General features: G+C 45.5%; 1 protein-coding gene across 3 annotated transcripts in view; it reads right to left on the bottom strand.

Moving 5' to 3' along the window:
* The window catches only part of RSBN1L (round spermatid basic protein 1 like), a 95,111-nt gene that overhangs the window by 10,237 nt on the left and 66,943 nt on the right, over positions 1-17,931 (bottom strand). For 2 of the 3 annotated variants that reach the window (XM_077836048.1, XM_077836057.1), the window contains 3 exons: positions 15,896-16,033; positions 14,383-14,525; positions 13,039-13,206 (listed from right to left, as the gene is read on the bottom strand). In XM_077836048.1, coding sequence (XP_077692174.1) covers positions 13,039-13,206; positions 14,383-14,525; positions 15,896-16,033 — 449 coding nt within the window. The remainder of the gene's footprint in view (positions 1-13,038; positions 13,207-14,382; positions 14,526-15,895; positions 16,034-17,931) is intronic. The other variant, XM_077836066.1, reaches the window with a different exon arrangement.

Below are 17,931 nucleotides of genomic sequence, written 5' to 3'. Positions count from 1 at the left end.
ACTATATGGTTTGGTTAAGGTGAAAGTGTGACACCACTTCAGACAAAAACTTAGGATACCTGGTCTTCGAAAAACTGATCAGATACAGAGGCTGTGCCATGAAGGCCTGCAAATCAGTAGCCCTCCTTGTAGAAGTTATGGCAACAAGAAAAGCTGTCTTTTGGCACAGTAGAGACACAGCAAGTGGCTAGGGGCTCAAACAGAGGACCCACGAGGGCAGCCATTACAGTATCGAGGTCCCGCAAAGGAATCTATTCTTTTACAAGTGGAAAGAGGTGGACCTTTCAGAAATCTAACTACAATGCAATTGAAAAACACCAGCTTCCCTTGGATCAGAGGATATAATGTTAAGATCATTGCTAAGTGGACCCTCAACAAGCTGAGCGACAGACTTGAGAACTTAAGATGCAACAGGTAATCCAAAATGTCTTGAATACATACTAGCATTGGCTGAATTCTGACCAAACCAAAAAACACTTCCCACTTAGCCAAACAGGTAGCCCTAGTAGAAAGTTTTCTACTATTAAGCAGTACTTGCCGCACTGCTTGCAAATATTGTTCTTCCTGCTCATCTAACCATGCAGCATACATGCCATCAGGTACAGACTGCTCAGCATTGGATACCATATCTGACGGTGGCATTGTGTCAGCAGGTCAGGAATGAGGAAAATAAATCTGTGAAGGTTGGAAAACTAGCACTGTCTCCATCAAGCTGGTGCAATGAGTATCATCTTGGCATGATCCAGCTTCAGCATGAGAATCATCTAGGGAATGAGTGGGGAAGAAGGCATACATCAGTGCCAATCTGCAATTCAAATGGAAGGGGTCAGTTAATAAGGCTGGACTGAAACCTGCTCAGGAGCAAAAACTGACTGCACTTCTTGTCTTTCATTGCGAATAGGTTGATCATTGGAATGCCCCATTCCTTCAAAATAGACAGCACGCCACTCTTCAGAGATTCTGGGAAAAGTTCCTGCTGAGGTGATCAGCCAAGTGACACTGAGCACCTGGCAAGTGAGCAGTTGTGAGAATGTCGTCTTCCCTGATACACAATTGCCAAAACTTCATTGCTTCCTGACAAAGTTGGCTGTTGTGGGCTTCTCCATGCTTGTTCACATAATACATTGCGGTGGTATTGTTGGTGAGGATATGAACCACTGTGCCCTTGATCTGTGTCCAAAAGACATGGCACTCATTGCAAATGGCTTGAAGCTTCAGGATGTTTATATGAAGAGATGCTTCCTGTTCTGTCCACAAACCTCAAACTTTCAATGTTTCCAGATGTTCTCGCCAACCTATTGTGTAGGATGGTCAAAGGGAACACCTTCACAAACACTGATCTGATTTGTCCACCACTGCAGGGTCTCCAGAGTTGCTGGTGGCACTCACACAAGGCTGTCCAAAGACTAACAATTCAGGTGATAGGCAACTTCAACCACAACTAAAGAGGATGAAGGCACAATCTTGCATGCTGGAGCCACATGGCATAGTAATAGGATTGCCAACCCTCCATGATTGTTCTGGAGTCTCCAGGAATTAAAGATTAAGCTTTAATTAAAGATTATGTCATATGATGAAATCTCCAGGAATTCATCCAACCAAAGTTGGCAACTCTACCTAGTAACCTCAGGCACACATGGACTGTAGCTGAAGCATGAGACTGAAGGTACAAATAGGTGATTAATTGTTCTGAATCGCTCTTGAGGGAGAAAGGTCCTCACACTCGTAGAGTCTAGTAGGGTCCAATGAACTTGATTTTTCGTGTTGGAATTAAATGTTGACTTTTCTTTGATTAAAATCAGCCCCAGATCTAACGTGAGCTGGACATGATGGAGGACTTGATCTTCTGATTTGCCCCTCATTAGCCAATTGTCTAGGTACAGGAAGACATGGGCTTGGGCATCAAAAGTAGCAGTGCTCCCCTTTCCTCAGTGCTGACAGGGAACTTCCTCTATGGCTTCCAAAGCACAGAGAGTCTGGATCTGCTGAACGAACAGTGACTCACAAGAGTTGTCCCTGAAAAGAAAGGAGATAGGTGGGTGGGAAAGAGGTATGGACAGGAATTGGACGGCATAACCTGAACTCACAGTGCTTAGGATCAACTTGTGATTGGCTATTGCTTCCCAATCACTGAAAAAACAGGAGAGGCTGTCCAGATACAATCAAGAAGATCTCACGTAGAATGCTGCCTTCAATAGGAGAGTCAAATTAACTGCTTGCCCAAAGCTGGTAGAGGATGATCTGGTTGGTTGACATTAGAATGACAAGGCCTTCTCCTTTGCGACTGATGTCTTTTCCTGGAGAAGTCCTGCTCTCTATCTCGATAAGCCGAATGCTGGAAGTACCACTGGAAATGTAGTCGGTAATGTTGCTACTATTGTTGCTGACTCCCCGAGTGACATCTCTATCGCTGAGGTATACGCTCCCAATGAACCTAAAGTAGTTTGAGAGTCTTTTTTTTTTTTTTTAAGAGTGTAATGTCTCTCCAGTTTTCTCTGAAAACAAAAACTAAACCATCAATTGGTAAATCCTCCATGCTTGGTTGGGCCTCAGGGGCTATGCCAGAGTTCCATAACCACAAAGCTCTTCTCATTATTTCAGCTGAGGCCATAATACTGGAGGCATCCGCCATATCCAGTGCTGATTGTAGAGATGTCTTAGTGATTAGACAGCCTTCCTCGATGCAAACATTAAACTCTTCTCTGGAGGATTCTGGTAATTTATCTGTACATTTGTACATAGTCTCCCAATTTACAAATCATACTTTGATAGTGCCTGCCAGGTCAGTCAGTGGACAGGGGGCAGTTGGGGCGGGGGGCAGTCAGGGAGCAGGGAGGCAGTTGGGGCGGAGGTCCTGGGGGCAGTCAGGCAACAGGGAGCAGTTGGATGGGGCGGAGGTTTTGGGGCGGTTAGGGGTCAAGGAACAGGAGGGGTTGGATAGGGCATGGGAATCCTTGGGGGCCTGTCAGGGGGCAGGGGTGTGGATAGGTTGGGGCAGTCAGGGTACAGGGAGCGGTGGGGGCGGGGGTTGGATCGGGGGTGGGATCCCGGGGGACAGTTTGGGGAGGGGGGTCCCAGGAGGGGGCAGTCAGGGGATGGGAAGTGGGAGAGGGCGAATAGGGGGCAGGGGCCAGGCTGTTTGGGGGGCACAGCCTTCCCTACCCAGTCCTCCATACAGTTTCGCACCCAATGTGGCCCTCGTGCCAAAAAGTTTGCCCACCCCTGTTTTAGACTATGTCTTTCAGCACTGACTTAAATCTCCCTTCACTATCTGTCATTTACGGCCATTACAACCAAAGAGTTAAGGGCTGGATGTGAGAAGAAGCACTCAAAACCCTGCATAGGGACATAATACCATTTGTCAGCGCACTTCGCTGTGGGCAGTAAGAAAACTGGGGTATGCCAACGTGCTTCATTTACAGGAAGACCTACTCTCTGGAACTGAACACTGGAGAATATCTACTCATGTATGGGTATTGTCCTGAAAAAACTGTCTGAATGCCCAAAGTTGTATTCATTCACCTTAGAAGATCTTGATACGACTTAAAATCCTCAGGCACAGGAGGGGAGGAACCTGGTAGAGTGGAACTGTCCTATGAACAAGATGAAAAGGACAGTGGGGCCAGTGGGCTCTGTTGGGATCCTGCTTACTCCTGCTCAGATGAATCAGCTCAGAGAGCGCAATCTCAGTATGCATCTCCAGCCTAGTTGGGTCAGGAGGCGAGACAGGAAGAGGGTTTGATGATCATGCCCTGGAATGACTGCATGAATGCCATGGAGGAAATAGACATGGCATTGGGGGCCAGTAGGAACTAGGCTATGAACCCCTACCTCTATTGCAAAAATGGTACCGATCCTGGTACTAATCATGATCCCCTAAAGATCTTGAAGACTTTTGAGCTTGCTATATGGATGAAGAAAAAGTGGAAGCTGACTCTGAACTTGAACGCAAGGAACCCTCCAAACAATCCAAAGGGGATGGAAGAGCTATGCCTGGTGGAGCCATCACATGTCTTGACTGACTCATCGGCACAGTATATGGGCACAGAAGAAGGCAGAGTAGTCAGTGCCTTGAATATTGGCAGTGTCATTAAGGCAGCACTAACACTCAATACTGGAATAGACATTGGTATCAAAGTAGACGCACGTACTGCATTCGTAGCTCCAGCCTGTATCAGACCTGTAGAAGCCAACATTGTCTCTGAGGGCTGAAGATGGAATCAGTATACAAGAGTTCCCTCAGTGCCAACAAGGAGAGTGGTCTTGTCTCTGCAGCCTGATTCTTAAATGGTGCCAGAGACAACACTTGCAACAGCCTGTATTCTGAGGCAACCAACCCAGACGGTCCAAAGATCACAGCCACAGCTGAAGACTCCTGTATCACAGGTGAGTCCAGCACAGAAAGGCAGAGTAAATCTGCAGGTGCTTGAAAAGCCTGTGGAGTCAGTATGGTCAGTGTTGAGACCCACGTTGTTGGTACCAGATTCAACAGCCACTCTACTAATGGTACCAAGTCGACAATACGGTGCTGTAAACGATCTTACCATGACACTGGAGAGTGGGTAAAGTGCCCTGCTCTATCCTGTGTACTCAAGGAAACCTGGTTGCAGCCAGCACCCCACTTAGAAAAGGATAAAGAATCTCCCTGAACCTTAGAGTGACTATGGTCAGTTTTATAAGTCTTCTTTCTCAGGGGATGAGAGGAAAGGTAACAGTCTCTTCTCCTCCTTGGAGAAGAGTCTCAGCAGCACCAAAGGCCTCTAAGAGGCCAGATGATCTGGTCCTGGAACCATAATGGGCCTCATGGCTTGCTCTATCAGGGGCTGCTTTAGGTGCAAGTCTCTAGTTACAGTGTCCTCTTTGTGAAAGACTTGCATATGGAGTATTTAAATATGCCCCTTCCTCAGGCACAAAAAGCAATGAGTATGGGGATCGTTATTGGTTATGGCTACCCCACATGAGACATGCTTCTTGCAACTTGGAGAAGGCACTGCACCAGGCAAAAACAAAACTATTAATCTAACTAATTGAACACTAAGGGTATTACTACTAATTATATACACCCCCCCCCCCGAAAACTCTGAGTTAACACCACAAGTGAGAGGTAAATACCACACAGAATGCTCCAACTCAAGCCAGGAAGGAACTGAGTAGGGTCGATATGGCATTGGACTTAAATAGCCTTGGGAAGGGCTACAAGGGCCAAAGGGTACTGCTAAGCAAAGTTCTCTGGCTTTGGTTTGCTGGGCATGTGCACACCTGAGTGGAATAGATGTCTGTAGACACATGAAGAAGAAGAGGATACCTACTAATTCTTAAAACATGGAAGATACGGGGTCAGACTTTAAGAGGTATATAGGTGCCTATAGATATAAATAGGTGCTTAGAGTGATTTTCAAACTTTCAAACTGGGAGGTAGTTTCCTAACCTACTTAGGCTCTTTCGAAAATTGCATCTCTTTGCAACTTCAGGCATCTATATACCTTTGAAAATTTGGCACATGCTATCCAAAAAAAAAAAAAAAAGTCAATTCACTGGCTAGAATTAAATTTCCTTTATTTAATTAATCAGTTTTAAATGCAAAATGTTTTGATGAATGTAGTGAGGCGGTGTGGTTCCCTGCCGCCCCAGAGAGAGACAAGTCCTGCTGGACACCAGAGTTGGCGGAGCCAGGGAGCTCTGAGCCCACCTTCCAGATGGTCAGGCGTTGCCCTGGAAGTATAAAGGCCCGTCCTCAGAGCTCACAGGGAGAGCAGCTGCTGGGGAGGCCAGACGCCTCCGGCCTAGCTCGCGATTGGGAAACCCCACCGGCCTGCGGTAAATCCAAGGACTGGCCTGACCTTCCCTGCGCCAGCTACCAGGAGGAGGTGCTGAGTCTGCCCCTCGCCAGCTATCCCAAGGAACCCATGGTGCTGGTCCTCCAAGGACACTCCCCGACCCATGTACTCAAGAGGGGGAGTCTGGAAGTAGCCCGGAGGCAGCCAACCCTAATCTGGCCGCAGCACTGCAAGAACCCATGTCAGTGTGTTGTGGACAGACGCAGCAGAGTGGGTCTGCTGCCGCTGCTAGGGCCCCAGGCTGGGACGCAGTGGAGTGGGAGAGCCTGACTCACCATTGCCCCGCCCTGACCTAGGCTTGCTACTACATACTGTTGTTGCTCAGCGCCTGCCTGAGGGCCTGAGCACCTGACTCACCATTGCCTCGCCCTGACCTAGGGCCTGGGTTTGCCATTATATGCTGTTAATGCTCAGCCCCTGCCTGAGCACCTGACTCACCATTGCCCTGCCCTGACCAAGGGCCTGGGCTTGCCATTATAAACTGTTATTGCTCAGCCCCTGCCTGAGGGCCTGAGCACCTGACTCACCAGTGCCCCGCCCTGACCTAGGGCTTGGGCTCACGGTGTTTATTTCTACCTTCACTGAGGCGTAGAGGAAGACTCCCATGGCCGGACTAATTCCCTGCAAGAACTATTCCCAAAGGTAGTCAGGCGGTGTGGTTCCCTGCCACCCCGGAGAGAGACGAGCTCTGGCTAACCTCTCTAAAATGAACTTAATTTTTTTCTTATGTATCCAATTCATTTAAGACAATTTTACTTAACCAATAAAAACTATTTTAAAATGCTGTGCATTTAACTGAATTACAATTTCCATCCAAATGCAGCTTGACACAAATCATGAGTAAAAAATTATCACCTAGTAAACAAGAAATGTGTCATTCACCATTTTATAAAAAAAATGTAAAATTAAGAATCTTAATAAATGTTGAGATATATAATTGCTTAAATAAATGTAAATAGATACAGTGTATCCTCTCTTTAGCAAAAAGTAATATTGTAAAGGCTGGAAATCATTACGTTTAATGATTATACCAAAGAAAATGAACTTGTCTTTAAACTACAAATGCAAAACAAGATTAAAATAAATAATTTAAATTAAGGTTTAATGATTCAAATTATCACGAAAAACGGTAATTTAAATCAGTCCATTCTGTCTTGTAGCTTAGCACACTGAACTCCTCCAGCACGGCATGACTCTACAGCAACTCTGGATAGCGGGCTTGCTTGGGCAGCCCAGAAGAGCCAGTAGCCCAGTGAGCCAACAAAAAGTTTCCGTTTTGGTTCTCCCAAAATTCATGTTTTTTTCCCTCCTGAAAAAAAAAATCTAAAATTTTTGATTTCTTTCCTTCCAATTAATGACAATTTTTTTTTACTTTAAATTTTTCAAGAGGAAAAGGCTGTTTTCCAGCCAACTTTGATAAGGACCCCCCACCACATGGGTCAGCATAAGAGTTCAAATTCTTGTCCTTCAGATTCAGAGTACAGACTAACAATTGAGCTAGAGAAACGAGTGTTATCCTCTACATCGGGGTGGGCAAAATTTTTGGCCTGAGGGCTACACTGGGGTTCCAAAACTCTATGGAGAGCCAGGTAGGGAAGGCTGTGCCTCCCCAAACAGCCTGCCCCCTCCCACTTCCCGCCCCCTGACTGTCCCCCTCAGAACCTCCAGCCCATCCAACCTGCCCTGTTCCTTGTCCTCTGACCGCCCCCTCCTGGGACCCCTCGCCCCTAACCACCCCCCTGGGACCCCACCCCCATCCAACCCCCCTGCTCCCTGTCCCCCGGGACCCCCTGCCCCTTATCCAACCCTCCCTCTCCTCGCCCCCTTACCATGCCACTCAGAGCGCCAGGACTGGTAGCCGTGCTGCCCAGCCGGAGCCAGCCACGCCACCGCGCAGTCTACAGCACCTGGGCAGGCAGGCGGCTCTTGCAGCCACGCAGCCCGGCAGGAGCTCGCAGCCCAGTCGCCCCAGAGCACTGGCAGCATGGCGAGCTGAGGCTGCAGGGGAGGGGGAACAGCAGGGGAGGGGCCAGAGCACATTGCTCCAGCAGGGCCCATTGCTCCTCAGCTGTGGTGGGAGGGATCACTGTACTGGGGGCTGCTCCTCCAACCCCCGTGCATCTGGACCTCCCATATCCAAACAACCCTGCCAAGCCTCACCCGGTACATCCAGAACCCCCCTAGGCCTCCATACCTGAACCCCACCCCACTGAACCTCAGCCCCTGCATCTGGAGCTGCCCTGGACTCAGATCCCCTACCTCTGGACCCCCACCCTTGCACCCCCACTGAGCTCCCTGCACTCAAATCACGACCCTGATGCCCCACCCCCTGCACCACCCTGAGCCCCCAGATCCAGACCCCCATGCCACTGACCCTCAACTAGTTGCACCCAGAGCCTCCCCCAAGCCCCACTCCCCGCAGCATCCAGACCCCCCCTCCCAACCCCCGCTGAGCCCCAACCACCTTCACCTGGAAGCCCCTGCAGAGTCCCACTGCCCCTGCACCTGGAACACCCTCCCCCCCCAATGGGCCTCTGTGCATCCAGATCCCTGCACACCTAGACCCACCACTGAGCTGCCTGTGCCCAGACTGTCCCACACAGAATCCTCTCACCCCACACCTGGATCTAACCACACTGAGCACCTCCACACTTTGATCCTGCCTGGTTGAGTCTGCCTGCCCCACACCTGGTGCAGGGGGAAGAGCCCAAGGGTGTTTCCTTGTGCTATGTCAGGGTCGGGTGCAGCTTCACCGCTGAGTCCATGTCCTGGGGGTGCAGGAGCTTCAGGGTGATCGCCTACCTTCGTGTGGCCAGTGGCCTGTGCTCCCCACTGCCATGCTGGAGCCTCTGCATTTATTTATTGACAAATAAAACTTGCAGAATTTTAAAATATTGTGCAAAGAATTTTTAATTTTTTGGTGCAGAATGCCCTTAGGAGTACTATAGCAGTCAGTGAGGATAGGGTGACTTTAGATCCCATGGTCTCTTAGCTTCCTGCCCTGTGTACCTTCCCTTGAGTTGAAAGGTATTCTGCAGGGCAGGAGCTCTTCCTCTCTCCAATCACATTCCAGCTTGGCTGTACTACAGAATAGAGGACAAACATGTACACCTAAAAACTTAGATTATTTCTACTAAAAATATATAGCATTATATATTTTATATATAGCATATATATATATGTATATAGCATTATAACGCATCCAAGCAGTAGAGGCAAGCTGCAATACATTTAAATACAAAAAAGAAAAATTCATGCAATTTACATATCATTTTGTACTTTGGAATAGCATAACTATGTATTTTACTGTTCATATTCCCCTGTCCTTGCCAGATAGATGCAAGTTGAGATTTCTGTGCACATCGATTTTTGCCCTTTGGGACACAATTTTTTAAACACACAGTAAAGAGATAGCAGAAGCTGTCATCATGACATTCCAAATCTCATGATCCCATGACCTCAGAGTGGTTTTCCTGGACCATATGAAGTAGATTTGTTGAATTTCACCAAATGCGTATTTTTGAGAGTTTGAATAAAGGGTGGCAAAAGGTCATTGTAAGAACTATGCCTTTAAAACTTTCTTTGCTTCCACAATCACTAACTACCCATAATTTGTATAAATCAAGATAAATATGTTCTAACTACAACAAAAAAAGAGCACCCATCTTTTGCTCTAGGTGCTCTTGACAGTTTTTTAAAAATACACTAAAATACACATTCTAAATTCCCAAATCAACTCAAAGACATAGTGACAACAAATATAACTAAAATGAACCACTCACCACACACAATCCCCATCACCACTGCCTAGCTCTACCCCGCACTCAATTCTTCACAGGCAAAGGAGAAAATGTGGGCCTTTCAGCACACCCTGAAGACTAACAAACTCAGACTTCCTTCAGGAAGGAAGTAAATTCCAAAATGCTCTGCCAGCAACCCCTCTCCCTACTATCTAAGAGTACGGTCTGCACATACTGTTGGAGCAAGCCTCCAGCCCAGACAGATTTGGATTAGTGGGACTGACACTAGTGCTCTAAAAATTGCTGTATAGATAGTGCTTTGAAGTTGCAATTCGGGCTCTGCAGTGTAGGGAGGAGGAGGGCTTCAGAGCCCAAGTTCCAGACTGAGCTGCAACTCAAAGCAGTCTATCCAGCAAATCCTGTCAGCCCAAGTTTATTGACCTGATCTGAGAGACTCACTCCAAAATGCTATATAGATCAACCCAAAGGGCTCCAAGCTCAGGTACCTCCACTAATCCTGCCACTGAAGCATCATGTTATAGGGAAAGAGGCAAGGTCTTACACAGGTAGATCCTAGGCCTTTTAGGGCTTACAGGTAAAATATCAACATCTTAAAATTAATTCGGAAACCACATATACAGTGCAGAGCACAGGTTTAATAGGCTCAAGGAAGGAAACATTGCTTAATAAGGGCACTGCTGAATTCTGCATCAGTTGCAGTTTTTGAATAGACTGAAGCTGGCCAACAACTCTTATTAAAACAAAAAGTACTGTCATTCTAAAGTGTTCCTAAGACTTCACAGCCCACAAGATACCATGCTTTAAAAATCACTTATTTCTAGGCATTTCACTTCAGCTGTGATATCAGCTGATCATCAGCAAGCACATCAAAGTTGGCTACCGCATATAACAGGAAGTTAATGTTGATGTTAAAAATTTTCAGACAGTATAAAAAATTAGTCATCTGCCAGAGCTAGAAACAATCTACCACTAAAATGTTTAAACTGAACAAAATAAATAAAAATAATAGAATGACATTTTATGGTCCAATCTCTTGTCTTTCTAGAGCAGAGGTGGGCAAACTACAGCCTGCGGGCCACATCCGGCCCACAGGACCCTCCTGCCCGGCCCCTGAGATCCTGGTCCTGGAGGCTACTCCCCAGCACCTCCCCTGCTATTCCCCGTCCCCCACAGCCTCACCTCGCTGCACCGCTGGCGCAATGCTTAGGGCAGTGAGCTCCTGGGGCAGCGCAGCCGCAGAGCCTGGCCTGACCTGGTGCTCTGAGCTGAGCTGTGCATGGCTGGCTCCAGCCAGGTCCTCCAGGCAGCGCGGTAAGGGGGCAGGGAACGGGGGGGTTGGATAGAGGGTAGGGGAGTTGGGGGGGGGGGAGGGTGGTCAGAGGGCAGGGAACAGGGGTGTTGAATGGGGGCAGGGGTCCCGGGGGGGCAGTCAGGAAGGAGGGGGGGTTGGATGGGGTAGCAGGGGGGCAGTCAGGGGACAGGGAGAAGGAGTGGTTGGATGGGGCAGGGGTCCGGGGGGGAGGAGGGGGACAATCAGGAATGAGAGGAGGGGTTGGATGGGGTGACGGGGGGCAGTCGGGGTGGGGATTCCGGGGGCAGTCAGGGGACAGGGAGCAGGGTGTGTGTGTGGGGCAGAGGTCCTGGGAGGGCCATCGGGGGGGTTGGATGGGGCAGGAGTCCAGGGGGAGGGGGAGGGTCAGGAGGCAAGAAGAGAGTGTGTGTGGGTGGGTGGGTGGGAATCCAGGGCAGAGACCGGGTCACGCCTGGCTGTTTGGGGAGGCACAGTCTCCCCTAACCGGCCCTCCATACAATTTCCGAAACCCGATGCAGCCCTCAGGCCAAAAAGTTTGCCCGGCCCTGTTCTAGGGTTATAAATCCATGCTTTATTCCAATGGAATGTGGAGACGCCAATCTTTTCAACAGTATATTCATGGTCAGTCCTCATTGTGCAGATGCTATTTCATCTAATAATCATCACTGGTCCCTGAACCAAGCAGTGCTTTTTTGGAACTGGTCCAGGACTAACCACAGAATAAATTATGGATCAATGTAATTTTCGATCTGTTTGCCTTTGACAATATGTATAGAACAATACTCAGAGTTTATAGAGTGATCAACAACTAAAAAATGAAAGATCGAAAAAAAATTTCATTCAACTTTGAATATGAAAGTACACAAATTCTGCCTGATATAAAAGTTTGCCATAAGTGAAATCCAACCTTTTGACAACAGAAATCCAGCTTCACTAAATGCCAACTTGTAAGTGACCAATAAAGGAGACTACCACAACTATGAATGAGTTAATAGAACGGTACCAATATTTCCAAGTCAAATGTGGAACGGTCATGAATTTGCAGGAACTAGACTACAGGCATTGAAGCTTAAAAAAAGGTTCACATTTGAATGACCCAGTTCCCTCCTGTGGGGAATTTCTTTATTACAGACCTACAGACAAGTTCTGGTTCATGCACTGTTACACGTATTTGCACCATTTCACCCAAAGAAGGATTAAGTCTGGGTTCTGATGCAATATCAGAATTCTTGTCTCAGTAACCATGCCAATCAAACTATAAAAAGCAAGGGTGTTCTCAATAACTGAGCAGGGGTGCTGGAACAATTCTATAGTGGGGTGCTGAGAGCCATTGAACCAAACTGTAAACCCTGTATATAATGGAAACCACTTTAAGCCCGGCAGTGCGGCAGCACCCCCAGAACCCCTAGTTCCAGCACCTATGTAACTGAGTGGGAATTACAGAAGGTAATGTACTACAGCACCACATGCCAGTCTCAGAGACAGAAGTTAAGAGGACCAAAAAATCCCTCTAATTATCACTTTTCCGGCTCAATGAGAGAACCCAGCTAAAATGCACTTTCTTCTCTTTCTGATAAAGCAAGCAAAAATGGCTTCTGCTGAACTAGGCTGATCCCCTGGATCACATATAAGAGTTTCAGACTGTTTGGGACACTAAAGAAATGCCATGCAACTTCCACCAGGCTTAAAACAACCACCATTCCCTCGAACCAGAATTGTGATGTTTGTTTTCATCCAAACAGACAGAGAAAAATGTTCCCAGAAGATTCTATGTGCAGTTCAGATAAAAATGTAGGCAAACCACTACTATACTGGTTCACAAACATCAAGAAAAGTCTGAGTGCTACAATTTACACAACTGTATTTTTGAAGCTGTTACTGAGACAGGGGAGGCCTCATTCTAGTTTCCACCAGACTGCAAAGTTGTATCTACATTAGAATGTACCCAGCATACCTAGCTCCTCAAGACAAAAGAAAAATATAGTTTATTCAATAGTTATGGCTTATTTCCAAAACATACTAGTAACTGGATTAACATATTAGCTGATGATCCTTCTAGCAACTATAAATGGAAATTCATGCAAGTATTTTTCAAAGGTCTAACAAGACTAAACCAGTTGACACCTACCACTCTCCACAGTGCACAGCCTTTAACACTCCTACAGCAGCTGTAGTCTGTCGTTCAAAACCTTGTCCTATGTGATCTGCATGGGCTCGTGTCCTGTCTTCAAAGAGCATTTCACGGGGCTCACTAGTTCGAGGTAGGTATTGCAGGTTTTTTATTTCATTGGTAGTTCTGTTTAAAAAAAATAATAATAAAAAACAACTAAAAACCTAACACTCCCCCATGCTCAAGTTTATAGATTTCTACATTCAACACGATCCATGTCTTCCTCCAGCATGCACATATATTAGAATAAGAACATCTTGGCCAGATTACAGGATGATTAACAGTACAAAAGTAATTTAGGGAACATTCATGAAATGCTAAAAGTAATAATATGTGCATTCAAATTCATTTGTTTACATTTCTACTGAACAATTTGAGTGTTGTATATTACAGCTCTGTTCCACATTTCAGCACTGGGAAGGAAAAAGGTTTGCAAGACTACTCGTTAGACATGTTAGAGTAAAAGGAGAAAACACCAGTGAGGTGGAACAGATCCTCTATGATCACTCTATGGCTAGTCTAAGGCTGATAGTGAGAGACCATATCACATTAGGCGGACATCTGAGATTCTACAAACTAGGGGAACCACCTAGAAAATATTTGGATGGGAAATCCACAAGGAAAATCTACATGCTAAAAGAAGTTATGTTTGATTCTGTAGGTAGCACTCTTTGTTTTGAGTCATTATCTAAATCAGTACCCCAATATGATGTTATGGTGACTTTCTACTGTTAGAGGTCCCATCTTTCAGATGAGACAGAAGTCTTTGTCACTTGTAGTTTTTAAAGGTCCGATGGCACTTAAAGGTCCATAAGCACTTAAGAATAGGGGAGTTAATACCAGTATCCTGGCCAAATTTAAATTTGAGTAACCGTGTGGTGCCTACTTAAAATTTGCCCTGCAGCATTCATATGGATATAGCATTCTTCACTTTTTCCCCAAAACACGTTTAATTTTGCTTTATGCTGTTACCTCAAGGTAGCTGCATTTTAGGGAGAGTGAAGAAAAGATGGTCTGGTTTGTAAAATTACTATTTTAGTATTCATTACAAAAGCCCAGAGGCTCCAGTCAGGATTGGCACATCATTATGCTAGGTGGTGTACAAATGCTTACAAAAAACACATTTCCTTCCTAGAAGAACTTAAAAACTAAGAAGTGATTTTGTTTCTTCTTTGGGGGTAAAAAGCTACATAAACATAAGATTTATGCTATAATAGAGCAACAGCCATTGGGATAAGTGGAATAAGGGACAGGTTAAGACAACTAACCAGATAACTCACCAAGCTAAGAATCTCAACATACCTTTTCCTTTTGAAAGGTGACTTTGGCATGTCAGCCACAGGGATCATCTGTTCTCCTGGACGTACCCACATGATGGGACCATCATCGCTATCTTTACGACTTTCTAATTTTAGACTAGAGAGCGTCCCCCACGGCAATGTACACTAATGGGAAATAGAACAATCCACATTTTGATGAGAGTTATTTTCAAATACATTTTAAAAAAAGAGTTATTTGGTAAAATAAAAAAAAAAGTTAACAGATCTGGTAAATAAGTGAATGTAGGCAAGTGTGATGACTTGAGGAAACAGTCTGTACAATTTATGAATTCTAAACAATTCAGGAGATTACAAACTCTCTGTATCTATCTTTACCAAGATGAAAACTCCATCCTGAATACAGGGACTAAACAGTCTTCTCTGTTGCCCCTCTAACTCCATGCTGGGCTGAAGTTCCAATGGGTAGTGGCACAGGACTGACAACAGAGGGTCATTAACTCGAAATGGTCCTTTAGTCTAATACAAAAATCCTAGGTAACAGATTGGCTTCCACTTAGAAGAAGGGGTTTCTCAGCAAACAGACTGCCTGGCAATGAAGTCACTTGGCAAAGGGGTCCATGATCACCTGTTGAGGTCGATCCAGCAGTCACCTGATTAAGGGACTGAAAGGTGATAAAAGGATTCACAAGGGAAGACTGAGGGAGACCCACAGGAAGTTTGGTTGGGAAAGGGGACAGTCTGGCCAAGGTCACAGGAAGCAAGCTGGGAGGGGCGGGGATGCAAGAGAGCTCCGTAGTTCAGAACCCAAGCCATGCACTGCAAACAGAAGGACTCTGGATGGCCCCAGACAACCCTGACCCTAGCCCAAAGAATGCTCTGGAAGGGGCAGGTAACCTAGGCAAGGAATGCATGTAGGGTTTGTTATTTTTTGTGTAGATATGTATATTTCTTGTGTTATTAAAGAAAGAGCAGTAGTAGTTCAGAATCTTGTGCAATCTTGTCTGTGTGTATTAAGCACATGCCCCCCTGAAGAGATAAACCAGAAGGCCAAACCTTCAGGTGGAGTTCAGGTAAAGGGTGTTATTAAGTTCTGAGGAAGCCTGAGGAGCCAGCACTAGTTCCAGGGACAGGACAGTAGTCCACATGGTCAAAGTTCTCAGGAGTGGGTGCCAGGGAGAAGATCTGCATCCTGAGTATGTGTCAAGGACAGCAACTGGATTCTGTTCAGATCTCGAGGCTTAAAAACCCTGGAAACTCAATGGCTGGATGCCTTAACAGGAGCTGGTGAATGGCCAACATGGGTGTTCAACCAGACCTGTGAGACAATAAGTATTACAGTTCTTTCACTTTAATATAGAGCAGTGGTTTTCAACCTTTTTTTAATTTGTGGACCCCTAAAAAATTTCAAATGGAGGTACAGACCCCTTTGAAAATTTTAGACATAGTCTGCAGATCCCCAGGGGTGGACCACAGGTTGAAAACCACTGATATATAGTATTTGGAAGAATATCTCCCCTTTCCCGTCTTTCCCTTACTTTTAAGAAAGGTGAATCTTCCAACATATCAAGGAACTCTGGAAAGTAATCTCCCACTTCCTCATCCACTGCTCCAACCAAGCTGATCTGTCTCATTGGGCCAGCTCTATATGTACCATGGGAGTATGTTCTTTTTACCTAAAAGAAGAATATGAAAGTCAATTACGAGTTACATTGAGTTCATTAGGACTCAACAAAAGTTTACAAATCAATGCCATGTGCACATCCTGTCTTTCTCTCTTCTCTAAAACAAGTGACTAACATTAATACTCTTTACAGTCCTTATTAAACAGTATTAACAACTGTATTATATACTATCAATTATTTAAAAAGAAACCATTATTTTGAAAAAAACAGCTGGCTGAAGTAGCAGGTAGCTTGAATGTAAAACTCATTTACTACATTTGAAAACATGTATTTAAAATACAAAAGAATAAAGAGAGAAGATATTTCTGGCAAGTTGCAAGATTCACAGTTATGTAAAGTTAAGGCAGAATTTAACAGGATGTTAAATATTCATTACTATGCACATCCAAACAAGCAGCAAGATGTTTTGAGCGATGCTCCTTTTACAGAAAGAGGATGGAAAGTTGAAGTTATGATTTCATGACAGCTGGCTAGAAAGAGTCCTGCAAAAAAGTAGAACAGGCAGACAGAAACAGGCAATAGAAGTAAAATCAATATGAAGCAGGGGAAAGCTAGAGAGAGTGTAACAGTATAAAGGAGGTGAATCTATTGAAAGAAAGAAAGATTAAACAAACCATCTTAAAACCTGAAAAAGGGCAAAGAAGTGAGTCTAAGGCCATGTCTACATGGATACTGTCAAGAAAGTTAAGGCAAATCAACCAAATGTGTGGAAGTTAAAGCACATTAAACCCCCAGGTGGATTTTCTCGTTCAGGAGTAAAGTGGCCTAAGGCATGTCTACACTTGAAACTTACCATGGGTTTTGTGTATCTGCGTTATGTGATCTGCAAAAAGTGTTTCACAAGCAGTGCACACACATCACATTGTTATCCTGTGATTAAGGTACTTTTGCCTCATATCATTGCACCCATACAGCACTGTGATGTTTCGAAATCAGCAACCAGCATTCTGGGCAGACATCCCAGGGTACACTGCTCTGCCACTGTGTTCTGTGCATTCTGGGATTTTTCATGCTGAGCACTCAGATACTTATTGGAAGGCAATAGAATTCTGGAGTTTAGTGTCAAATTAAATTCCCATGATTCCTCATTTCATTCTATCATGCATTAGGGTTTTCAGAGCCATCCAGTGCCATTTTCAAACCACTGTCATGCAACATGCAGCATACATTGTGATCACTACAATCCACACTGTGATGAACATAAACAAGCTGCTTTAACATCTAAAGTTGGGCAGTGACTTCAGAACTGGGATGATAAGGCCACCAGAGGAGGAGAAGGCTGAAATCAAGCAGACACTTCCATAACTTTTCCTGGAGCAGCTTCCCTTGGTGGAGCACCCCTTTGGAGAGTGGCCAACAAGTATTGACTGGTGGGAAAGTATAGCACTGCAGATTGGGTATGAGCATGAGTGGCAGCAGAATTTCAGGATGTCAAAAGCCACTTTCTTAGAAAGCTGTGTAGAGTTCGCACAGGGGCTACAGCAGAAGAATACCTATGTAAGAACTGCCCTCAGCATAGAGAGGAGTGTGGCCATCACCATCTGAAAGCTTGCCAACCCTACTACCTACAACCGGTCAGTAGCTAGCCAGTTCATTGTTGGTAGATCAGCTATCTGGGCTGTTGAAATAGAGGTGTGCAATATTATCGAGAAGGTTCTATCCCACCGTATCTTAAGACTGGACAATGCACAGGAAATTAATTGGTTTGTATTGTTGGAGTTCCCAACTTATACTGGAGCCACTGATGGGTCCCACATGCCAATTCTTAACCCTCCGTATCAGGCCTTAGAGGCTATCAACAGAAAAGTCCCCCCCGCACCCCCATGGTGCTGCAAGGCCTGTTTCATCACCATGGAAAGTTCACCAGTATTGATGTGGGGTGGTCTACA

This window comes from Eretmochelys imbricata, chromosome 1, assembly GCF_965152235.1.
Source record: "Eretmochelys imbricata isolate rEreImb1 chromosome 1, rEreImb1.hap1, whole genome shotgun sequence".
Classification (NCBI taxonomy): Eukaryota; Metazoa; Chordata; order Testudines; family Cheloniidae; genus Eretmochelys; species Eretmochelys imbricata.
The sequence above is the reverse complement of the archived record's forward strand: the minus strand, read 5'-3'. Positions and strand labels throughout refer to the sequence as shown.